Here is a 25,639-nt window from a genome sequence, read left to right as displayed (position 1 = left end):
GTGTTCCAAGCAGCGTCTTAACTGCTGTGCCAAATGCTTGTCCCTCATTGGATTGGTTTTTGTTTTGTTACTACTGAGTTTTTAGAATTTTTTATGTATTATAGATATGGGGCTTTGGCATTCCAGCGCCGCTGTAGCTGTATAATATCCTGAAATGAGGGGCCAGGTTAATCCTCTGCCTGTGGTGCCAGCATCCCACATGAGCACCGGTTCTAGTCCCATGTGCTCCTCTTTCAATCCAGCTCTCTGCTGTGGCCTGGAAAGCAGCAGAAGATGGCCCAAGTCCTTGGGCCCCTTCACCCACATGGGAGACCGGGAAGAAGCACCTGGCTCCTGGCTCCTGGCTTCTGGCTTCGGATCGGTGCAGCTCCGGCTATTGCGGCCATTTGGGGAGTGACCCAATGGATGGAAAACCTTCTCTCTGTCTCTCCTTCTCACTGTCTGTAGCTCTACCTCTCAAATAAATAAATAAAATCTTCAAAAAAAAAAAAAATATCCTGAAATGAGTAGAGGGATCACTCCTACTTTCTTCTTTTTTTTTTTTTTTTAATTTTTTTCTTTTTATTTTACTTTTTTAACCAGCTTACCATTTTTAAGTGTACAGTTTATAGAGTACCTAAAGTGTAATGTATTGGGGGCTGGCGCCGTGGCTCAGTTGGTTAATCCTCCGCCTGCGGTGCCAGCATCTCCTATGGTCGCCAGGTTTTAGTCCCGGTTGCTCCTCTTCCAGTCCAGCTCTCTGCTGTGGCCCGGGAAGGCAGTGGAGGAATGGGCCCTGCACCTGCATGGGAGACCAGGAGGAGGGGTGCCTGGCTCCTGGCTTTGGATTGACGCAGCACACCAGCCATGGTGGCCATTTGGTGGGGGTGAACCAACGGGAAGAAGACCTTTCTCTCTGTCTCTCTCTCTTACTGTCTAACTCTGCCTGTCTAATAAAAAAAAAGTGTAATGTATTGGAGTGAAATGGACATTTTGAGACTCAGTGATTGTTTACAGCCCTTGTCTCTTCTGTTGAGGGATATTGTTTTTTCCTTCATACTATTTGTTGAACTCCTTAACTTAGTGTAGGGTTAACCTTACCATCATTAAGTAAACTGAAAGTAGATCTTTGTTAAAATTAAGAGTGGGAATGAAAGGAGGAGAAGGAAGAAGGGTTGGACCAGCGGTGAGAGGAAGGGTAGGGTGGGAAGTATCATTACCATGTTCCTAAATCTGTATGTATATATGCCGCAACAGGCAGAGCTGGGCTGTTCGGAAGCCAGGAGCAGGATCCCAAGTACTTGCCCTTCCATGCCATTGTAGAGAGCCGGATGGGCAGAGCAGCAGCTGGGATTCAAACTGGTGCCCATATGAGATGGTATTTTTTTTTTTTTAATTTATTTGACAGGCAGAGCTATAGACAGTGAGAGAGACAGAGAGAAAGGTCTTCCTTCCAGATGTGGTTTTGTTTGGCATTTCCATGCTGACTAATGATGTTCAATATCTTTTTGATGTGGGTATTTGAACTTTCTTCCTTTTGTTCAAAATAATTTTCACTATGCCAGTTTCTTTGTCTTTTATATAAATTTTAGAATAAGCTTGTCTGTATCTATAAAAATAATCTTGCTGAGATTTTGTTCATAGATTTCAGGAGAATTGTGTGGAGTCATAATTCTAGATCATAGTATATCTCATTATTTATTTAAATCTTGACTTTGATCAGCATTTGGTAGTTTGAACATACAAGTCTTTTTTTTTTTTTTTTTTTTTTGACAGGCAGAGTTAGACAGTGAGAGAGAGAGAGAGAGAGAGAAAGGTCTTCCTTCCATTGGTTCACTCCCCAAATGGCCACCATGGCCTGCGCACTGCGCCGATCTGAAGCCAGGAGCCAGGTGCTTCTCCTGGTCTCCCACACAGGTGAAAGGCCCAAGGACTTGGGCCATCCTCCACTGCACTCCCAGGCCACAGCAGAGAGCTGGACTGGAAGAGGAGCAACCAGGACAGAACCGGTGCCCCAACTGGGACTAGAACCCGGAGTGCCGGTGCCGCAGGCGGGGGATTAGCCTAGTGAGCTGCAGCACCCCCATGAACATACAAGTCTTATACATTGGTTAGTTAGATTTAAACATAGATTGTTTTGTTTTTAGCCACTGTAAATGTAATCGTTTATATTTTGCTTTTCCCATGTTAATTGTTAGCATGTGGAAAAATTTGGTTTTTGTATGTTGATTTTTTTCTGAAACCTTTCTGCACTTATTAGTTCAAGGGGTTTTTGTTTGCTTTTGTGGATAGTTTTGGATTTTCTACATAAACTGTGATGCATCAGCAAAAAGGAATAATTTATTCCTATTTTCTAACCTATATTCCTTTTATTTTGTTGCCTCACTAAGCTTGCTAGAACCAGTGACATAAAGGAAATTAGCTAGAGGTTTTTTCGTAGATGTTCTTTGTTGAGTTACGGAAGTTCTTGCCTTGCTAATGTTCTGAGTTTGGTGTGTTTTTTTTTTTTTTCCAAATCATGAATGGATATTGAATTTTGTCTAATGATTTTTTTTTAGTTTGTCAACATAGTGTGTTACCTTGAATTATTTTCAGATGTCATACTTATGTTGCCATGGAATAAATTCTGTTTGGCTATGGCTTATATTCTTTTTATTTATTGCTCAATTCTACTTGCTTATATTTTGTTAAGGAATTCAGTATCTGTATTTATGAGGGATGTTAGTCTGTAGTTTCCAGGTTGTTTTGTCTAGTTTTGGTATTAGGATAATACTGGCTTCATAAAAATGAAGTTAGAGTTATCTCTTCCTCTTCAATTTTGTGGAAGAGATTGCTTAAAATTGATATTAAGGTTTTTTTTATAATTTAATTCTTTTTTTTATTTTATTTATTTATTTTTATTTTTTTGACAGGCAGAGTGGAGAGTGAGAGAGAGACAGAGAGAAAGGTCTTCCTTTGCCGTTGGTTCACCCTCCAATGGCCGCCGCGGCCGGCGCGCTGCGGCCGGCGCACCGCGCTGATCCAAAGCCAGGAGCCAGGTGCTTCTCCTGGTCTCCCATGGGGTGCAGGGCCCAAGGACTTGGGCCATCCTCCACTGCACTCCCTGGCCATAGCAGAGAGCTGGCCTGGAAGAGGGGCAACCAGGACAGAATCCAGCGCCCCGACCGGGACTAGAACCCGGTGTGCCGGCGCCGCATGGTGGAGGATTAGCCTAGTGAGCCAGGCGCCGGCCTTGTTTTGTTTTTAAATGTGGTAGCAGTATCTAGCAAAACCATCTGCACCTGTAGATTTCCTTTTTGGGAGTTCTAAAATTACAAATTTAATTTTCTTGTTAAATATAGGGCCCCCTTAATATATATATTTCATTTTGAGTAGCTATCATTTTAAAGAATTGGGCCATTTTTTCCAAAATTGTCAAATTTATGTGGGTAGACTTGTTCATATTATTCCCTTATCCTTTTATGATTGCAGGATCTGCAGTAATAGTCCATGTCTCATCCCTGCATTGGTGATGGTCTCTTCTCTCCTTTCCTTTGTTAGCCTTGCAAGAGCATTTTTTTTATCTTACTGATATTTTCAAGGAATCAAATTTTTGTTTCATCAGTTTTCTCTATGTTTTTATTTAATCAATTCTATTTTTATTTTGCTTACTTTGTTTTTGATTTTTCTAGTTCCCTGAAGTTTAGTTAATTGATACTTCAAGATAATCATTTATGGGTCGGTGCTGTGGCCTAGCGGGTAAAGCCTCTGCCTGCAGTGCCGGCATCCCATATGGGTGCCAGTTGGAGTCCCAGCTGCTGCACTTCCAATCCAGCTCTCTGCTGTGGCTTGGGAAAGCAGTAGAAGATGGCCCAAGTCTTTGGGCCCCTGCACCCACGTGGGAGACCCAGAAGAAGCTCCTGGCTTCTGATTGGCTCAACTCTGGCCATTGTAGCCATTTGGGAAGTGAACCAGCAAATAGAAGACCTTTCTCTGCTTCTTCCTGTGTTTCTCTGTAATTCTGCCTTTCAAATAAAAAAAAATCTTTTTTTTTTTAAAGATAATCATTTAGTGCTGTCATCTCACCACTGCTTCATCTGTGTACCATAAATTATGTCCTATTTTAATTTTCTTTCATTCAATGTATTTTTTTTTTTAAGATTTATTTATTTGAAAGTCAGAGTTACACAGAGAGAGGAGAGGCAGAGAGAGAGAGGTCTTCCATCCACTGGTTCACTCCCAATTGGCTACAACGGCCAGAGTTGTGCCGATCCAAAGCCAGGAGCTTCCTCCTGGTCTTCCCACACAGATGTAGGGGCCCAAGAACTTGGGCCATCTTCTACTGCTTCTCAGGCCTTAGCAGAGAGCTGGATTAGAAGTGGAGCAGCTGGGACTTGAACTGGCACCTATATGGGATGCCAGCACTGCAGGTAGCAACTTTACCCGCTACACCACAGCACTGGCTCCTCAATGTAATTTTTTTTTTTCAGAGATTTATTTATTCATTTGAAAGTCAGATTTTACACAAAGAGAGGAGAGGCAGAGAGAGAGAGAGGTCTTCCATCTGCTGGTTCACTCACCAGTTGACTGCAACGGCCAGAGCTGTGCCGACCCAAAGACAAGAGCCAGGAGCTGCTTCTGGGTCTTCCACATGCGTGCATGTGCCCAAGGGCTTGAGCCATTTTCTGCCTTCCCATTCCATAGCAGAGAGCTGGATCAGAGGCGGAGCAGTCGGGTCTTGAACCGGCTTCCATATAGGATGCCGGCGCTTCAGGCCAGGGTATTAACCCGCTGCGCCACAGCGCTGCTCCTCCCCTCCCCAAAATGTAATAATGTAATTTTAATTTGACTTATGAGTTTTTTTTTTTTCCTTCAGACTTTGTTTTTGACCTATTGGCTATTGAGAAGTGTGTGTTAGATATCTGGTGGAAAGCCGGCGCCGTGGCTCAATAGGCTAATCCTCCACCTTGCGGCGCCGGCACACCGGGTTCTAGTCCCGGTCAGGGCGCCGGATTCTGTCCCGGTTGCCCCTCTTCCAGGCCAGCTCTCTGCTATGGCCAGGGAGTGCAGTGGAGGATGGCCCAGGTGCTTGGGCCCTGCACCCCATGGGAGACCAGGAAAAGCACCTGGCTCCTGGCTCCTGCCATCGGATCAGCGCGGTGCGCCGGCTGCAGCGGCGGCCATTGGAGGGTGAACCAACGGCAAAGGAAGACCTTTCTCTCTCTGTCTCTCTCTCTCACTGTCCACTCTGCCTGTCAAAAAAAAAAAAAAAAAAAAAAAAGATATCTGGTGGATTCATTGAACCATCTTCCGCTGGCTTCTCAGGCACGTTAGCAGGAAACTGGATCAAAAGCAGCAAAGCCAGGATGCAAACTGGTACTTCAACATGGATACCAGCATCACAAGTGGAAGCTTAAATTTACCCTGTGCCACAATGCCAGCGCTCTACGCCACCCTCTTTGTGTATTGTCTTTTTGTTAGCCCTGTTCTTACCTTGGTTTACTGTGTGACTACTCTTATATTTCTGTTACGTACAAGGCAGCAGTGCAGGTGCTGGCCCTTCCTAGCTGACAGAGCAGCCAGTCGGCCTCTGTGGTCATCTGTGCTGCTTCTCTGATTTATTCTCACTGGTCTAGTTCAATCCCTTATTTCCATACATACATCTTCGTGTCAGCCTCCTGCCTAGTCTTCTCTTTGCTAGTGACTTCCAGTTGGAAATTGGAGAATAAAGAGGCTAGATCTTGGAGTTGCAGGGCTTTAACAGGTGTGGAAAGAATATAAGGAAATGGTGTTTGCTGGAAACCGGGCTCCCACCTGAGGAGAGTTTATTTCACCATTTCCCTATTATAGGGCAGATAGGTACTTTTACAGCTTCTCTAGTTAATTAATGACCATGGTACAGTGAGTACCTTAGTTATATATTTTTTAAGGTTTGTATAAATGCCAATTCTGGAAGGAGAATTACTGAATCAAAGAATAGAATTTTTTTAAAGATTTATTTATTTATTTGAAGGAGTTACACTGAAAGAGGAGAGAGAGGTCTTCCATCCAATGGCTCAGTCCCCAGTTGTTTGCAATGGCCTGAGCTGCATCGATCCGAAGCCAGGAGCCAGGAGCTTCCTCTGGGTCCCCCATGTGGGTGCAGGGGCCCAAGCACCCGGGCCATCCTCCACTGCCTTCCCAGGCCACAGCAGAGAGCTGGGTCAGAAGTGGAGCAGCCAGGCCTTGACCCGGTGCCCACATGGGATGCCGGTGCTTCAGGCCAGGGCATTAACCCACTGTGCCACAGCGCCAGCCCCCAAAGAGTAGAATTTTAACAGATTTTGACAAATTGCCCCTTCAAAAAGTTCAGAGGTATAAATGGGAAGAAATTATGTGGCGAAGGGGGCATCTGTACAGGTGGATTGAAGAGAGGACATCTGAGGGAGAGCAGGAGATCCTCAGCAGTCCCACAGGCAGTGGTCGCAGTCTCAGCTAAGACAGCTAGAGGGAGAAGTCGCTCTGAGAAACCCAGGCATTCTCACCGTCAACAGTGGGGTCCGCAAGAAGAGCCCAGCCTTTGCCTCCAGGGATGGGCACCCCTCTGGTGGGGAAGGAGGAAAGTGGAGCTGTGGGAAAGGGGCAGCCCCTCTCCAGAGGAGGACGAGTGGCCCTGTTCCTGCCTGTCTGACCTCAGGTGGGACACATACCTGAGTTATTGTGGGAATTCAGATCGTGGACTTGGTTTTCCCTAACCAAAATAATGGTAACTTTTCCAAGAAAGTAAACTGCTTAGGGATTACTTTCAAGTAATCTATGTGGCACATACCTGTTGGTCATTTGTAAATGCCCAGGACTGTTCCTAGTCAGTGAAGCCGTGTTTGCTGTATACCTTTGCCATCTGGAGTGAGTGCTTTCTATCACCCCAGGGTTGGTTCCTCACCTTCTACAAGTAGATCCTCTAAGACCTCCTTGGTGAGTAAAATGAGGGCCTTGAGGCACCGCCATGGCCCACACAGCTACAACACTTTGTTATTACTCATTCATGCAGGCCCTGATGGAAGGGCCCCTTGTCTGAATTCCCACAGGGAGTTCTCTGGACCACAGCACTCAGAACAGTGCTTCCTAATGGCAGAAGTAGCCTCAGCACACCAGTCATTTCTCAGCTTGTCTATGTTACAAACTGGAGGAATGACAGGGTTGACGCTGGGCCTGGGAGCTGCAAGTGCTGCTGTGACTTTCTTCTGTCTTTCAGCCTGTCCTCCCATGCAGACTGGTTTGTCAAACACCTGGTGGCTCCTTGCTGCCCTGGGTGGGACTGTAGCCCTTCCTTCTTTCTGATTTGAAAAATCCTGAGGAAGGATCCAGTTGGTAGGCTTGGGCCATATTTTGTGCATTGTGATTGTAATGAAGATATAAATTTTCACTTGGCTGGCTCTGTGGCATAGGAGGTTAAACCTCTGCCTGCAGTGCCAGAATCCCATATGGGCACCTGTTCGAGTCCCAGCTGCTCCACTTCCAATCCAGCTCCCTACTAGTGTGCCTGGGAATAGCAGTGGAGGATGGCTCAAGTGCTTGAGCCCTTGCACCCATGTGGTAACCCAGATGAAGCCTCTGGCTCCTGGCTTTGGCCTGGCCCAGCTCTGGCCAATGAGGCCATTTAGAGAGTGAACCAGCGGATAGACAATCTCTCTCTGTCTCTCTCACTCTGCCTTTCAAATAAATAAAATAAATCTTTTTTAAAAATATAGTAATTTCCAGAAGGTAGTGAGTGCTGGACAGGTACTGGACAGAGCTCATGTGAGATGAAGTCTGCAGGTAGTCATAAGTTTTTGACTTTTTTTTTTTTTTTTTTTTTTTTGACAGGCAGAGTGGATAGTGAGAGAGAGAGACTGAGAGAAAGGTCTTCCGTTTGCCATTGGTTCACCCTCCAATGGCTGCCACGGCCAGCGCACTGCAGCCGGCGCACCGCGCTGATCCGATGGCAGGAGCCAGGTGCTCATCCTGATCTCCCATGGGGTGCAGGGCCCAAGGACTTGGGCCATCCTCCACTGCACTCCCGGGCCACAGCAGAGAGCTGGCCTGGAAGAGGGGCAACCAGGACAGAATCCGGCGCCCCGACTGGGACTAGAACCTGGTGTGCCAGCGCTGCAAGGCGGAGTATTAGCCCAGTGAGCCGTGGCGCCGGCCGAAAGATTTTTAATAGTGTTGAAGCCAAAAGTATTTTCTGCTTTCAAGTAACCTAAAATAATTAGCAGATCACTATCATTATAATCTTATAGATAATTGATAGTTAACACAGCATTATAACATTAAGATATATTTAGTAATTACCTATATTATATAGCTACTTAGAGATATGTATTATATCTTTTTTTTTCTTTTCATCATTTTATTTGAAAGTCAGAGTTACACAGAGAGAGGAGGAGAGGCAGAAAGAGAGAGAGAGAGAGAGAGAGACAGAGAGAGAGAGGTCTTCCATCCCCTGGTTCACTCCCCAGATGTCCGCAACAGCTGGAGCTGCGCAGATCCAAAGCCAGGAGCCAGGAGCTTCCTCCGGGTCTTCCACGCGGGTGCAGGGGCCCAAGGACCTGGTCATCTACTGCTTTCCCAGGCCATAGTAGAGAGCTGGATCAGAAGTGGAGCAACCGGGACTCAAACCGGTGCCCATATGGGATGCCGGTCCTGCAGGCAGTGGATTTTACCCACTATGCCACAGCACCGGTCCCCCCCCCCTTTTTTTTTTTTAATATTTGTGTATTTGAAAGGCAGAGCTTACAGAAAGAGGAGACAAAGAGATTGAGAGAGAGAGAGAGAGAGAAAGATTCCATCTACTGGTTCACTCCCCAAATGGCCACTATGGCCAGAGTTGGGCTGGTCTCTGGACTGAAGCCCGTAGTCAGAAGCTTCCTCCGGATCTCCCATGTGGGTGCGAGGGCCCAAGGATTTAGGCCATTATCCACTGCTTTCCTAGGCAGATTAGGAGGGAGCTGGATTGCAAGTGGAGCAGCAGGGACTTGAACCAATGCCCCTAAGGGGTGCCGGCATTGCAGGTAGCAGCTTTACCTGCTGTTGCAAACAACAGCTCCCCCCCACCATCTCCTCCATTTCTGATGGGCAATGTTGCATTATTTGCTGAAGCTAATTAGCACTTGAACCAAATGGGAGGTGGGGGGAAAAACGAATAATTGTGTAAGTGTGGTTAAGAAATTGAAGTTCAACAGAAAGGCACACTGGTGGTGGCAGGCCCATGGGGCCATTTATGGCTCCCATGTGAGTGCCTCTATTTCAGGCACAACTCATTTATAGGATGTAGTTCATTTCAGTGTTGAACTCCATAAAGCTGAGGTTAGCTCAGCAGGGAAGTCCATTAATACCAGCAGGAGATTAGGTGTGATGTGAGCTGGGGGTGAGGGTGGGGAGAGGGGAGTGTTCTGAGATAAGGGTCTGCTTCTCCTTTCTAGAGAATGTGCTCACTTGTGCTTACTTCCCTATTTGTAATATTTGTTCCTGGTGACTCTAGAGCAGAAGTCAGCAAGCTTTCTCTATAAAAGGGCAGGAAGTAAATGCTTTTTTAGCTCAGTGGGCCAGTGGTCATTGTTACAGTTACTCAGCTTTGCTGTCATAATGGCATGTCCACGTTCCAATAAAACTTTATACAGAAATATTGAAATTAGGGTTTCATAAAACTTTCACATCATGGAGTTATTGGCCTTTTGATTTTTTTTTTCCATTTAAAAATGTACAAATGGGGTTGGCTCTGTGGTGTAGCAGGTAAAGCTGCTGCCTGCAATGCTGCATACCATATAGGTGTCAGTTCAAGTCCTGCTCCACTTCCGATCCAGCTCTCTGCTATGGCCTGGGAAAGCAGTAGAAGATGGCTCAAGACCTTGGGCCCCTGCACCTGCGTGGAAGACCCAGAAGACGCTCCTGGCTTCTGGCTTCAGAGCAGCACAGCTCCAGCCATTGTGGCCATTTGGGGACTAAATCAGCGGCTTGAAGACTTCTCTCTGCCTCTCCTTCTCTGTAACTCTGACTTTTAAATAAATAAATAAATCTTTTTAAAAAATGTAGAAACTAGGCCGGCGTCGCGGCTCACTAGGCTAATCCTCCGCCTAGCGGCGCCGGCACACCAGGTTCTAGTCCTGGTTGGGGCGCTAGATTCTGTCCCGGTTGCCCCTCTTCCAGGCCAGCTCTCTGCTGTGGCCAGGGAGTGCAGTGGAGGATGGCCCAAGTCCTTGGGCCCTGCACCCCATGGGAGACCAGGAAAAGCACCTGGCTCCTGGCTCCTGCCATCAGATCAGCGCGGTGCGCCGGCCTGTCAAAAAAAAAAAAATGTAGAAACTACTCTTAATTCATGGGCCATACAAAAACAGGAAGCAGGACAGATTTGGCCCACAGACCATGCTTTGCCAACCCTCTTCTCTAAAGATCTTAAAAATAAATTCTATACAGTTAAATTTTAGGATACTTTTTTTTTTTTTTTTTGACAGGTAGAGTGGACAGTGAGAGAGAGACAGAGAGAAAGATCTTCCTTTTGCCGTTGGTTCACCCTCCAATGGCCGCCACGGCCGGCGCCGGCTGCAGCGGCGGCCATTGGAGGGTGAACCAACGGCAAAGGAAGACCTTTCTCTCTCTGTCTCTCTCTCTCACTGTCCACTCTGCCTGTCAAAAACAAAAACAAAAACAAAAACATTGTTTGGTTTAGCGTTCAGCAGCCTGCTCCTGAGCTCTGAGGACGCTTGCTTTCTTTTGAGCTATCTGATCTTTCTTCTGATTAAGGGACATTTTGGAAGGGTCCCATGTCCTTTTAATTTCTCTTTTAGACTTCTTACCTACTGAGTTCTCTCATAGAGCTGCATGAACTTTCTCATCCATCTCCATCATGTCAGGGATTACACTGCTCTTGATGTATGGGGAGAACAGATTCTTCATCTTCTTCCATTAGGTAACGTGTATAAGCTGCAGAGTTCTGACCCGTGACGTGCTTCCGATGAATTATGCACTTCCTCATTAAACCCCTTGCTTTCAGATCATAACCAAGAGATCTTTCGGGTACTGTGAGGGGTGGACAAGCCTCCATCCACAGCTCCCTTCAGGGCTCCAAAAACCTCATTTCAGTAGTAGTCAAGGCAAGGCCTGCTTCAGAATAGCAGGTGAAGGCACCAGGTTGACCATCAGTGCTTTTCACATTGCATTTATGTCCAGTCACCTGTGCTTGGCCTTCACAGGTTTTGTCCACGCCAGACCTGTTGAGGAGCCTTCGAGCCAGCAGCAGACCAGTGCAATACACTGCAGCATAATTGATCAGGCCAGCTTTCACACCATACTTTGGTAGTTTGTATGCATAAGCTGCACAGACTTTCTTTCTTTCTTTAAGATTTATTTATTTATTTGAAAGGCAGAGGGAGAGAGAGAGAAAGAGCAAGAGAGGGAGGGAGGGAAGGAGGGAGAAAGGTCTTCCATCCACTGGCTCACTCCCCAGATGGCTGTAACAGCCAGAGCTGTGCTGATCTGAAACCAGGAGCTTCTTCCAGGTTTCCCACATGGGTGCAGGGGCCCAAGCACTTGGCCATCTTCCACTGCTTTCCCAGGCCATAGCGTGGAGCAGCCAGGACTCAAACTGGCGCCCATATGGGATGCCGGCACGGCAGGTAGTGGCTTTACTCACTATGCCACAGCGCTGGCCCCACGTGGTATCTCTTAAAGTAGGCTTTGTTCTTGACAACTTTAACAGACCCTATCTAGCAACCACGGCTAGCTCATCAGCTAATTTAATCCTCACAGTCACCCCATGAGTGAGGTACTGCATTCCCCCATTTTACAGATGAGTAAATTAAGGCCCAAAGAGGATAAGAGATTTAGCCCAGTGTTACAGAACAAGTAAATGTTGGGACCTAGGTTGATCCTAGGTAGTCTGTCTCCAAAGTACCTATTCTTATGCACCATGATATATGCCATCTTAGTCTTTAAGAATTTATAATTATTGACTTTCCAGCCTCAGGGAATGCTAGAAATTAATCTATTCCTACTGCCTCTCCATTTTATAAATCTATTTTTACACACCAGCTTCATAGCCTTTATGAATCCAATTTGTGCCTCAATAACGTTATGGATTACTACTTACCATGCGCTTTCAGCATCTCTAGTGACTGCCTGAAAGCTTTAGTCTTAAAACCCACTGATCCCAGGGGTCGTCTCCTCTCCCTGCGGGCTGAGCACTTAACTGTTCACTTACTGTTTTATTTATGTTGATCGTCAGCTCCTAGAAGGTAGGAACAGTTGTATGAAAATGTTTTCCATTAGAGAGAAGTCTATTTCTGGGTTTATTTTTTTGCTTCCTTTGGGAACACCTGTCTCAGATTATTGCCAACTCAGATTTTGCCCAACTGCTTTTCCTGTAACTGGTTGTGTGTTGAGCCCACCTGTCTGGAATTGGAACCAGAATTTGTGGTGTCATGCTGCATTATCGCTGTCAATCCAAAGATACCAACAGGGCAGGGCCATGCCTAGGAAGATTCTGAATATGATCTGTTTTTTTTTTTTTTAAATAAACACATCATTTTCACTTAAACAGCAGAGAAGAGAAAAGGATCTACCATCTGCTGATTCACTCCCCAAATACTCACAACAGCCAGGAGGCTAGGGCAGGCTGAAGCCAGGAGCCCAGAACTCAGTCCAGGTCTCCATATGGGTGGCAGGGTCCCAGGTACTTCAGCTATCACCTTCTGCCTCCCAGGATGTGGAAGTGGACACTTAAAGCAGGCATAACTGGAACTTGACATAATTCACGACATATAAAAAGAGCTTATAAATGGTCATCTGATTTTTAAAAAAAGATTTATTTATTTGGAAGGCACAGTTACAGAAAGATGGAGAAAGAGAGAGAGAGAGATCTTTCCATCTGCTGGTTCACTCCCCAAATGTCCACAACAGCCTGAGCTGGGCCCAGACGAAGCCAGGAGCCAAGAACTGCATCTGGGTCTCCCACATGAGTGGCAGGGGCCCAAGTACTTAAACCATGTTCCACTGTTTTCCTAGGCACATTGGCAGGAAACTGAATTGGAAGCGAACCTGCTGGTGTCACAGACAGCGGCTTAACCCCCTGTACCACAATGATGGCCTCATCTGATTTTTTATTTTTATTGTTATTTTAAAAATTTTCCCCAAAGAAACCTTTTATTTAAGGGATACAAATTTCATAAGTACAACTTTAGGAATATAGTGATTGTCCCACCATACCCACCCACATTCCCACCCCTCTTCCTCCTTTCTCTCTAATTCCAGTCCCATTCTCCATTAAGATTCATTTTCAATTAACTTTATTGTTTTTGGTTTTTGGTTTTTTTGACAGGCAGAGTGGAGAGAGAGAGAGAGAGAGAGAGAAAGGTCTTCCTTTACCGTTGGTTCACCTCTCAATGGCCGCTGTGGCTGGCGAGCTGCAGCCGGCGCACCTCGCTGATCCGAAGCCAGGAGCCAGGTGCTTCTCCTGGTCTCCCATATGGGTGCAGGGCCCAAGCAGTTCGGCCATCCTCCACTGCACTCCTGGGCCACAGCAGAGAGCTGGCCTGGAAGAGGGGCAACCAGGACAGAATCCGGCGCCCCGACCGGGACTAGAACCCGGTGTGCTGGCGCCACAGGCGGAGGATTAGCCTATTGAGCCGTGGCGCCGGCCCATTTTCAATTAGCTTTATACACAGAAGACCAACTTTATACTAGGTAAGATTTCAGCAGTTTACACACACACACACACACACACATACACAACACACAAACTGAGAACAAGTTTTACAATTAACTCTCATGATACAAGTCATTGAGGACAGAGGTGCTGCAAGGGAAATTAGTACACAGTGACTCCTGTTGTTAACAATTAACATTCTTATGTATGACATCAGTGACCCTCTGAGGCTCTTGACATGAGCTGTTTTTAAGTTTTTAATTAGTTTTTAACAAATTCAATATAGTTTGTAGGGAGCTGGTGCTATAGTGTCATAGGTTGATCCTCTGCTTGCAACACTGGGATCCTATATGAGTGCTGGTTCACATCCTGGCTGGACTACTTCCCATCCAGCTCCTTGTTGATAGCCTTGGAAAGCAGCAGAGGATGGCCCAAATGCGTGGGCCCCTACACCCCCATGGGAGACCCAGATGAAGCTCTTGGCTCCTGGCTTTGGATTGGCTCAGCTCCAGCCATTGTGGCCATCTGGGGAGATGAAAGACCTCTCTGTCTCTCCCTTTTTCTCTCTCTAACTCTGACTCTCAAATAAGTAAATTTTTTTTTTTAAAAGTTCATAGGTAAAATTCTAAGAATATTGTGGTATTTCATAACTTCTTCCCCCCCACACACCTGATTTTTTTTTAAGTGAATTTTTTAAACTGAGATTACAAGTGAGAGTATTTGGATTTTATTTATTTATTTATTTATTTTTTTAACAGGCAGAGTGGACAGTGAGAGAGAGAGACAGAGAGAAAGGTCTTCCTTTGCCGTTGGTTCACCCTCCAATGGCCGCTGTGGCCGGCGCACGGCGCTGATCCGATGGCAGGAGCCAGGAACCAGGTGCTTTTCCTGGTCTCCCATGGGGTGCAGGGCCCAAGCACCTGGGCCATCCTCCACTGCACTCCCTGGCCACAGCAGAGAGCTGGCCTGGAAGAGGGGCAACCGGGACAGAATCCGGCGCCCCAACCGGGACTAGAATCCGGTGTGCTGGCGCCGCTAGGCAGAGGATTAGCCTAGTGAGCCACGGCGCCGGCCTGGATTTTTTTTTTTTTTAAAGATTTATTTATTTATTTGAAAGGCAAAGGTGGAGAGAGAGAAAGAGGTCTTCCATCCGCTCATTCACTCCCCAAATGACCTTAATGGCCGGAGCTGGGCCAATTTGAAGCCAGGAGCCTCCTCTGGGTCTCCCACACGGGTGCAGGTGCCCAAGGACTTGGGCCATCCTATGCTGCTTTCCCAGGACACAACAGAGAGCTGGATTGGAATTGGAGCAGACGGAACTCTAACTGATGTCCACACGGGATTCCAGCATTGCATAGGCAGCAGCTTTACCTGCTACAGCTCATGAGTATTTGGATTTTGAAAGCTTTTTCACAAAAGCAGAGAATCACAGGATTATGGAATTAGAAGGTCCCTTACACAGTTAACTAATAGTTCTATAGCCAGCCTAAGGCCCCTCTTCCCTAAACATTCTTTGTTGATAGGGATAAGTACTTACTGTTTATGATAAACTAAAATTTGCCTCGCTGTAATTTCTCGATCTGCCCTCATCCACACAGTAGCTTCTGGGATTTGAGGACAACCATCATTCCCCACCAGATTTTACCTTTCCAAACTATCCATTAACCCTTCCTCGTTAAGATGCAGCTTCTAGACCCTCTTCTGGACAAGTTTCATATTTGTTGTTCCCCTTAATCAAACTCAGAACTCAGATGTAATTTTCCTAGCATATTCCAAGATAGGCTTGTCTGCTCTTGAGCCAAATTCCGTTTTTAGAAATCAAGTTACCCTTTGATGCCCATATGGCTTGTGTTTTATCTCCTGGTTATTTTTCTAGATTAAAAAAATAAATGCAGGCCGGCGCCGTGGCTCACTTGGCTAATCCTCTGCCTGTGGCGCTGGCACCCAGGGTTCTAGTCCCGGTTGGGGCGCTGGGTACTAGTCCCAGTTGCTCCTCTTCCAGTCCAGCTCTCTGCTGTGGCCCGGGAGTGCAGTGGAGGATGGCCCAAGTGCTTGGGTCCCTGCACTGCATGGGAAACCGGGAGGAAGTACCCAGCTCCTGGCTTCAGATCAGCGCAGTGCCGGCCGTAGCAGCCATTTGGGGAGTGAACCAACGGAAGGAAGACCTTTCTGTCTCTCTCTCACTGTCTATAACTCTCTGTCTTTCTCTCTCACTAACTCTGCTTATCAAAAAACTTTAAAAAATATATAAATGCATAGCAGTTAAATATGCAACAAATTGAACACATTCTTTAATTTTCATCTTCATTCTCTCCTTTAGCTCCATTAAAATAATAGTAAACGGAAAGAGATATCATAGTGCTTTCCCAGTCATGTTAGCAGGGAGCTGTATGAGAAGTGGAACAGGTAGGACTCGAACCAATGTTCATATGGTGAAATGTCCATATCTCAGGCAGCAGCTTAACTCTCTGCACTGCTACACTGGGACCCCAAAGTAAACTATTAATTTTTTTTATTTTTTGAGCAAGAGAGAAAGAACTCCCATCTGCTATCTTAACTCCCCCAAATGCCCACAATTAAAACTAACCCTGGGTTGGGTTAGGTTTAACCCAAAAGTGGGATATCAAGTTACATCTCACATGTTGGTGATGGGGACCCAATTACTTGAGCCAATATCTCCTGCCCCCCAGGGTACAGATGAGCAGGAAGTTGAAATCAGAAGTGAAGCCACTTCTAAAACTTAAGCAGTCCAGTATAGGATATGGGTGTCCCAACTGGTGTAGTCACTAGACCAAATGCCCACTCCCAAAGTAAATTTTAAATTCCATCTTAACACATTTTTTTTAAATCCCCTGTAGATGTCTAAACTACCTTCCCTACTGTCAGGAGACAAGAGTTTTAGTCCTGGGGCTGGCGGCGTGGCTCACTTGGTTAATCCTCCGCCTGCGGCGCCGGCATCCCCTATGGGTGCTGGGTTCTAGTCCTGGCTGCTCCTCTTCCAGTCCAGCTCTCTGCTGTGGCCTGGGAAGGCAGGGGAGGATGGTCCAAGTACTTGGGCCCCTGTACCCACATGGGAGACCAGGAGGAAGCACCCAGTTCCTGGCTTCGGATTGGCATAGCTCCAGCCGTGGCGGCCATTTTGGGGGTGAACTAAGGGAAGGAAGACCTTTCTCTCTGTCTGTCTCTCTCTCACTGTCTACCTCTGTCTGTAAAATAAATTAAAAAAAAAAAGTTTTAGTCCTAAATATTCAACCAGAGGCTCCAAATTGAGGCACAGTGGGTACAGAAGAAAGGGTGCAATATAGAACAAAACTGAAAATAAGTTTAGTAGGTTATAGTTCTAAGTAGTGAATGGTAGCACTGTCACCATTTCACACCCAGTGCAAGAGATTGGAAGATCTTGCTCTGATAAAAATGGGCCCAGAGGAAGAAGTCCTAAAGAGACTAGGTGCCAGCAAGTGAAACCACTGTTGACTGGCAAAATCCCACACCGGAGTGCTGGTTCGAGTTCTGGCTACTGTGCCTATGATCCAGCTCCCTGATAATGCACCTGAGAAAGCAGTGAAAGATTGTCCAAGTGCTTGGGCCCTGCCATCAATGTGGGAGACCATGACAGAATTCCTAGCTCCTGGCTTTGGCTGGGACTGTTGGGGCCACTTGGAGAGTAAACCAGAGTAAACCCTCTCTGTCTCTGTTGCACTGTCTCTCAAATAAGTAAAATAAATCTTCCCCCAAAAATGGGGGAGGGGTATACTACTTCTAGGCATCTTCAATATGATATCAGATTCTTGCCTTAAAGGGAAGACCCTAAATTATTATTATTATTATTATTTAAAGATTTATTTTATTTATTTGAAAGAGTTACATAGAGAGAGAGACAGAGAGAGAGGTCTACCATCTGCTGGTTCACTCCCCAGATGGCTGTAGCAGTCGGAGCTGCACTGATCTGAAGCCAGGAGCCAGGAGCTTCTTCTGGGTCTCCCACGTGGGTGCAGGGGCCCAAGGACTTGGGCCATCTTACACTGCTTTCCCAGGCCATAGCAGAGAGCTGGATCAGAAGAGGAGCATCTGGGTCTAGAATCGGTGGACATATGGAATGCTGGTGCTTCAGGTCAGGGCTTTAACCCACTGCGCCACAGTGCCGGCCCTGACCATAAATTATTCTCTAACCTTACCTTCCCTGTAGTTATCAAATAGCTTTAAAGGTTTGAACAGAGAGCAAAGTGTCATCGGATGATTAGAGGAAGTATCATAAGGGACAGATCAAAACAAACGGAAGAGAAAGTAACAGAGGAAACAGTTAAAACAGGAAAGGAAAAAAAAAATTTGCTTAACCATTTGGGGTACTTCAATTTTTGGAAAATAGAATTAAAGGGTAAGTTTATTTGAGGGACAAAAATCTGAAAAATCCATGTACAGGTTTCTGTAATGTACATTTCCCATGACTGTCTTGAAGACCCCTTATATGCATTGATTTTTTTTTTGGGGGGGGGGGGGGCGGGGACAGGCAGAGTTAGAGAGAGACAGAGAGAAAGGCCTTCCTTTTTTCCATTGGTTCACTACCCTAATGGCTGCTATGGCCAGCACTGCACCAATCTGAAGCCAGGTGCTTCCTCCTGGTCTCCCATGCGAGTGCAGGGCCCAAGCACTTGGGCCATCCTCCACTGCCTTCTCGGGCCACAGCAGAGAGCTGACTGGAAGAGTCTGAGCCACAGCGCCTGCCTTTTTTTTTTTTTTTTTTTTTTGACAGGCAGAGTTAGACAGTGAGAGAGAGTTATAGACAGTGAGAGAGAGACAGAAAGGTCTTCCTTCCATTGGCTCACTCCCCTAATAGCTGCTACGGAGCTGCGCCAATCCAAAGTCAGGAGCTGGGTGCTTCTTCCCGGTCTCCCATGCCGGTGCGGGGACCCAAGCACTTGGGCCATCCTCTGCTGCCCTCCTGGGCCACAGAGAGATGGACTGGAAGAGAAGCAACCACGACTAGTACCCGGCGCCCCAACTGGGACTAGAACCCAGGGTGCGGGTGCCGAAGGCGGGGGATTAGCCAAATGAGCCACAGCGCCCACCTGTATGCATTGATTTTTAAAACATTGCAAGGGGTCGGCGCTGTGGCATAGTGGGTAAAGCTGCCACCTGCGGTGTCGGCATCCCATATGGACAGTGGTTCAAGTCCCGGCTGCTCCACTCCAAAAAAAAAATGAATATTTTAAAAAATAGATAAACAAAACATTGTGCCAAATTCAACTTCCTTTTTTGTTCATTTGGGGGCCATCGCTGTGTCTCAGCAGGTAAAGTCACTGCCTGCAACGCTGGCATCCCGTATGGGTACCAGTTCAAGTCCTGGCTGCACCACCTTTTTTTTTTTTTTTTTTAAAGATTTTATTTATTTATTTGAGAGAGAGAGTTACAGTAAGAGGGAAAATCGAGAGAGAGAGGTCTTCCATCCACTGGTTCACTCCCCAAATGACTGCAATGGCTGGCGCTGGGCTGATCTGAAGCCAAGAGCCAGGAGCTGCTGCTTTTTTTTTTTTTTTTTTAAGTTTTATTTATTTATTTGAAAGTCAGAGTTACACAGAGAGAGGAGAGGCAGAGAGAGAGAGAGTTCCACCTGATGGTTCACTCCCCAGTTGGCCACAACGGCCGTAGCTGCGCCGATCCGAAGCTAGAAACCAGGAGCTTCTTCCAGGTCTCCCACACAGGTGCAGGGGCCCAAGAACTTGGGCCTTCTTCTGCTGCTTTCCTAGGCCACAGCAGAGAGCTGGGTTGCAAGTGGAGCCACCGGAGCCCATATGGGATGCCAGTGCTTCAGGCCAGGGCATCAACCCGCTGCACCACAGCGCCAGCCCCAGGAGCTTCTTCTAGGTCTCCTACATGGGTCCAGGGGTCCAAGCACTGCTTTCCAAAGCCATAGCAGAGAGCTGGATCGAAAGAGGAGCAGCTGGGACGAGAACCAGCACCCATATGGGATGCTGGTGCCACAGGCAGAGGATTAACCTACTGCACCACAGTGCCAGCCCCTGCTCCACTTCTGATCCAGCTACTTGCTAATCCACTTGGGAAAGCAGTGGAAGATGACCCAAGTGCTCAGACCCCTGCACCCACATGGGAGTCTCAGAAGAAGCTCCTGGTTCCTGCTTTTGGCTTGGCCCAGCTCCAGTCATTTTGGCCATCTGGGGAGTGAACCAGCAGATCGAAGATCTCTCTGTCTCTCCTGTTTGTAACTCTGCTTTTCAAATAAATGAATAAATCTTTTTAAAAGAAGATTTATTTATTTTAAAAGCAGAGTGACAGGTGAGGGGAAAGAAGGGAAGAGGGACAATGAGAGAGAAAATGAGTATCGTCCATCTGCTGGTTCACTTCCCAAAGGGCCACAACAGCCAAATCTGGGCCAGGTCAAAGCCAGGAGTTAAGCTGGCACCGTGGCTCACTTGGTTAATCCTCCGCCTGTGGCACCGGCATCCCATAAGGGTGCTGGGTTCTAGTCCCAGTTGCTCCTCTTCCAGTCCAGCTCTCTGCTGTGGCCTGGGAAGGCAGTGGAGGATGGCCCAAGTGCTTGGGCCCTGCACCTGCATGGGAGACCAGGAGGAAGCACCTGGCTCCTGGCTTTGGATCGGTGCAGCACCAGCCGTAGCGGCCATTTGGGGAGTGAACCAACTGAAGGAAGACCTTTCTCTGTCTCTCTCTCTGTCTATAACTCTACCTGTCAAAAAAAAAAAAAAAAAAAAAAAAAAAAAAGAAAGAAGAAGCTAGGAGTCAAAAGACTCCATCCTGGTCTCCCACATGAGTGACAGGAATCCAAGCAATTGGGTCATTTTCCACTGCCTTTCTGGGAGCATTAGCAGGAAGCTGGTTTGGAAATGGAGTAGCAAGGACTCCAACTGTGATAGAGGGTATCACAAGTAGCAGCTTAATCCACTGCACCACAACACTGGTTTCTAAACTTGTCTTTGTTTTTTTTTTTTTTTTTTTTTTTTTTTTTTTTTTTTTATCTTTTATTTAATGAATATAAATTTCCAAAGTACGACTCATGTGTTACAATGGCTTCCCCCCCCATAAACTTGTCTTTGTATTCCATTTTTTTTTCCATTTTCTTTGAACTTTCTGAAATATCTGTATATAATATCCCAGGAGAAATTAGAGAAAACACTGTATTCATGAAAGATAAATAAGATTCTTTTAAAAAAGCAACTTTGAGAAAACAGAGTTCTTGGAAATTAAAAATATGATAGCTAGTAAAAAAAATAAATCTTTTTAAAAAAGAGATAGAGAAAGAATTTTTTTAATTTAATTTATTGTTTTTATTTGAAAGAGTTATGGAGAGACAGAGATCAATCTTCTATTTCCTAGTTAACTCCCCAGGTGACTGCAACTGCCAGGGCTGGGCAGGCTGAAGCCAGGAGCTTCATCTGGGTCTCCCATAGGGGTGCAGGGACCCAAACACTTGGACCATCTTTTGCTGCTTTTCCCAAGCCATTAGCAAGGATCTCAAATGGAGCAGCTGAGATAGAAACTGGCACCCATATCCTCTGTGCCACAACACTGGCCCCAAAGAGAAAGTCCTAAAAGCTTCCTGAGAGAACAGTCATTTACTTAGGGTTAGTATTCAAATTGACAAATATGGGGGCCAGCACTGTGGCATAGTAGGTTAAGCCTCCACCTGAGGTGCCAGCATCCCTTATGGGTGCTGGATCGTGTTCTGGCTGCTGCTCTTCTGATCCAGCTCTCTGCTAATGGCCTGGGAAAGCAGTGGAAGATGGCCCAAGTGTTTGGGCCCCTGCACCCCAAATGAGAGACCCGGAGGATGCTTCTGGTTCCTGGCTTCAGATCAGCCCAGCTCCAGCTGTTGTGGCCATTTGGGGAGTGAACCAGTGGGTGAAGACCTCCTATCTCTCTCCCTGTGTCTGTAACTCTGCTTTTCAAGTAAATAAATAAATAAATAATTGTTTTGAATGGCACATGTTTCCCAAAAGATGTTATAGTCAGCTATCATTCAGGCTTGCAGTCATCTAAAGTCTTGACTAGGGATGCAGTGCCAGAATCCCATGTGGGTGCTGGTTCTAGTCCCGGCTGCTCCTCTTCCAATCCAGCTCTCTGCTGTGGCCTGGAAAAGCAGTAGAGGATAGCCCAAGTCCTTAGGCCCCTGCACCCACATGGGAGACCCAGAAGAAGCTCCTGGCTCCTGGCTTTGGATCAGCGCAGCTCCGACTGTTGTGGACAGCAGAAGATCTCTGTCTCTCTGCCTCTTTTTCTCTCTCTGTGTAACTCTTTCAAATAAAATAAATAAATAAAAAATCTTTGAAAAAAAATTATGAACACCCCCATCTGCCCAAAACATGCAGCCATTTAACATCTCCAACAGTAGTACATAAAACAACATGTGGATTAAAGGAGGAACAAATACAATTTGAATCTGGTAAGGATCCTTTGGCATTTCTAAGATTTTGTGTGTGACCTTGAAGACCTAGTTACAGGTAGTAAAGTTCAGTGAAAGAGGACTTAGTGGCCTCACCTGCTCTGTCATCCCTGAGTAAATGTGACACAGCTGATGAACAGCAGGCAGTGAGATGCTCAGGCATTTAACTAATGTGGAATCTGAAGAAAGGGGTGGGGGACTAATTTGCTCCTTCTGGAGAATGGGAGTTTCTTAAGTAGAAATATTTGCAAAAATTGGAGCTATAAATGGCAAGGCTTATTGAAGGGAATAGTCTTTTGGCAGATGGTTGGAAAATGCTTTATAGAATTCCTCAGACATTAGTTGGTGATTTTTTAAAAAGATTTATTATTTATTTATTTGAAAGGCAGAGTTACAGAGTGCCAGAGGCAGAGAGAAAGAGAGGTCTTCCATCCGCTGGATCACTCCCCAGATGACTGCAACGGCCAGAGCTGAGCTGATCCGAAGCCAGGAGCCAGGAGTTTCTTCCGGGTCTCTCACATAGGTGCAGGGACCCAAGGACATGGGCCATCTTCTACTGCTTTCCCAGACCACCAGCAGGGAAGTGGATGGGAAATGAAGCAGCTGGGACTCAAACTGGCACCCATATGGGATGTCGGCACTGCAGGCAGAGGCTTAACCTACTAGGCACAGCATTGACCTCAACAGTCTTTAAAAAAAAATAATAAATAAAAGGTTTTATTGTATTTAATTTGAAAAGCAGAGGGGTCAGCTCTGTGGTATAGAAGGTTAAACCTCTGCCTGCAGCATCGGCATCCCATATGTGTGCCAGTTCGAGTCCTGGCCATTCCACTTCTGATCTAGCTCCCTGCTAATACACCTGAGACCAGCAGAGGATGACCCAAGTGCTTGTGCCCCTGCACCCATGTGGGAGACCTGAAAGAAGCTCCTGGCTTCTGGCTTCAGCCTGACCCAGCCCTGGCTGTTGCAGCCATTTGGGAAGTGAACCAGAGGTGAAAGATCCCTCTATCTCTCTCTCCCTCTTTCTCCTCCTCTCTCTATCTCTGCCTTTCAAATAAATAAATCTTTTTTTAAAAAACGGAAGAAAAAGAAAAGCAGAGCAACAGAAAGAAATCTTTGAACTGTTCGTTTTCTCCCTAAATGCCTGCAACAACCAGGTCTGGACTAGGCCAAAGCCACGAGGCAGGAACTCCACCTGGGTCTCCTACATGGGTGACTGGGACCCAAGTACTTGAACCATCATCTGCTGCTTCCCAGGGTGCACATTAATAGGAAGCTGTATCAGAAGTGGAGAAGGGGCGTGATTCCAGGCACTCTGATACAGGATACCAGTCTACCAAGCACTGGCTTAACCTGCTGTGCCACTGTGCCTGCCTTTGGGATGGTTTGATAAAAATTAGAGAAAGAGTTGGTTTCTATCCCTAAGGGCCACACAGACCTCTGGCCAGTGTGCAGCACCAGTTGTTCCTGCTGCTGCCAGAGTTGTTTTCCCTAGAGGAACTCTGGGTTCCCTGGCTACCAGAACCTGCTTAGTGCCCAGGGACCTCCTAGCATTTAAGCTGTGGCTCAATAGGCTAGTCCTCAGCCTGCAGCGCTGTCACCCCGGGTTCTAGTCCCAGTTGGGGCACCGGATTCTGTCTTGGTTGCTCCTCTTCCAGGCCAGCTCTTTGCTGTGGCCTGAGAGTGCATTGGAGGATGGCCCAAGTCCTTGGGCCCTGCACCCACATGGGAGACTAAGAGAAGCACCTGGCTCCTGGCTTCGGATCAGTGCAGCGCGCTGGCCGCAGCAGCCATTGGGGGGTGAACCAACGGCAAAGGAAGACCTTTCTCTCTGTCTCTCTCTCTCACTGTCCACTCTGCCTGTCAAAAAATTAAAAAATAATAATAAAAAAGCCTGTGGTGCCTGCTTTGTCGCCACACAAGCCCCCAGCTGAGGTCAGGTTTAGTTTCTCGTTATCTCTTCCCGTCACTATGTATTGGATTTTTTTTTTTTTTTTTTTTTTTTTAAGGAACATGCTGTTAGGATCTCCACCATTCTTGGACCGTTTGTCTATTCCATCCGCTTGTTAGACTTGGGACTGGGATTATAGTGTAAAAGGAATTAAAAATCTGAGTTGGTGGAAGAATTGAGAAGGGTGCAAGTAGAATCTACCACTTGAGACATTCAGGCTTAGGTTTGTCAAACCGTGTTACCACCTCATCATTCTGCTATTGGAGTAAGTGGATCTTGATGGTCTCTATGATAAGCCTTAGCTGTTACACCCTGCAGTGACTCCAGTACCATTGTAGTGGACAAAAGGGTAAACTGTGAAGGCCAGGTTGGGTTTCTATATTTGCATCACTCAGTTTCTATCTTTGTGTTTTATTTTGCCCACAGATTGGGGACCACAAATTCAGTGCTCACCGAATCGTCCTAGCAGCCTCGATCCCGTACTTCCATGCCATGTTTACAAATGACATGATGGAGTGCAAGCAGGATGAGATTGTAATGCAAGGAATGGACCCGAGGTACTAAATCTCACAGTTGGGTTTCACAGGCTGCTTTGCAGGTGCAGTTGTGCTGGTTCTTGGTGCCTTTTGAGGGCCTGCAGCAGGATATGGCGTATAATAGCACAACACCTCCATCCACATAGTAGGTGATCTGTCAACAGATTGGAATCTCAGCCAGTGCCTGAGGCAGGGTTAAAATGAAGGGAGTGGGAGCGGCTGCTGTGGTGCAGAGGGTTAAAGCCCCAGCCTGCAACGCCTGCATCCCATATGGGTGCTGATTCAAGTCCTGGCTGCTCCACTTCCTATCCAGCTGTTAAAGTTCTGGGGAAAGCAATAGAACATGGCCCAAGTCCTTGGGTCCTGCACCCATGTGGGAGACCCAGAAGAATCTCCTGACTCCTGACTTCAGATCAGCTCAGCTACAGCCATTATGGTCATCTGGGGAATGAACCAGAAAATGGAAAACCTCTCTCTCTCTGGTTCTACCTCTCTCTGTAACTCTATCTCTCTCTCCTCTCTGTAGCTCTGTCTTTCAAATAAATTAATCTTGAAAAGAAAGAGAGCTTTGATGTTCTTTTTACTATAACACATTTAGTAAAACCTAGAATCCAAGATACTCTAGGTAAGAGAGTGGTAGTATATTTCTTCTTTTTTTTAATTTGTTTGACAGATAGAGTTAGTGAGAGAGAGAGAGAGACAGAGAGAAAGGTCTTCCTTACATTGGTTCACCCCTCAAATGGCCGCTACGGCCAGAGCTATGCTGATCTGAAGCCAGGAGCCAGGTGCCTCCTCCCGGTCTCCCATGTGGGTACTTGGGCCATCCTCCACTGCCTTCCTGGGCCACAGCAGAGAGCTGGACTGGAAGAGGAGCAACTGGGACTAGAACCCGGCACCCATATGGGATGCCAGCACCGCAGGCGGAGGATTAACCAAGTGACCATGGTACCAGCCCCAAGTATATTCTTCTTTGTACTTTGCTGAGCTAGTGATTTTGGCTGGCACAGTAGTTCCTCAAATATGTGTCTTCCTTCGCTTCCTTTCTCAGCAGTCCAGAACAGTCTTGTCTATCAGTCTTTCACAGTAGCCATTAGCCACAGAAGGCTTTTGAGCACTTGAGA

General features: G+C 46.5%; 1 protein-coding gene and 1 pseudogene across 6 annotated transcripts in view; one reads left to right on the top strand and one right to left on the bottom strand.

The window, feature by feature from the left end:
* Positions 1-25,639, top strand: part of KLHL18 (kelch like family member 18) — a 69,053-nt gene that overhangs the window by 17,415 nt on the left and 25,999 nt on the right. For 4 of the 6 annotated variants that reach the window (XR_016214864.1, XM_089306398.1, XM_070050930.2 and 1 more), the window contains exon 2: positions 24,409-24,539. The exons of the other annotated variants lie outside the window; for them this stretch is intronic. Coding sequence is in view for 3 of the 4 variants with exons in the window: in XM_089306398.1 (XP_089162524.1) it covers positions 24,409-24,539 (131 nt within the window). In the remaining variant the exon portion in view is untranslated. The remainder of the gene's footprint in view (positions 1-24,408; positions 24,540-25,639) is intronic. 6 annotated transcript variants of the gene reach the window in all.
* Positions 10,613-12,080, bottom strand: LOC100352003 (large ribosomal subunit protein uL18 pseudogene; annotated as a pseudogene).

This window comes from Oryctolagus cuniculus, chromosome 10 (assembly GCF_051225735.1).
Source record: "Oryctolagus cuniculus isolate XC-2025 breed Fujian yellow rabbit chromosome 10, ASM5122573v1, whole genome shotgun sequence".
Taxonomy (NCBI): Eukaryota; Metazoa; Chordata; class Mammalia; order Lagomorpha; family Leporidae; genus Oryctolagus; species Oryctolagus cuniculus.
Note: the sequence above shows the minus strand (reverse complement) of the source record. Positions and strands in the feature narration are given on the sequence as shown.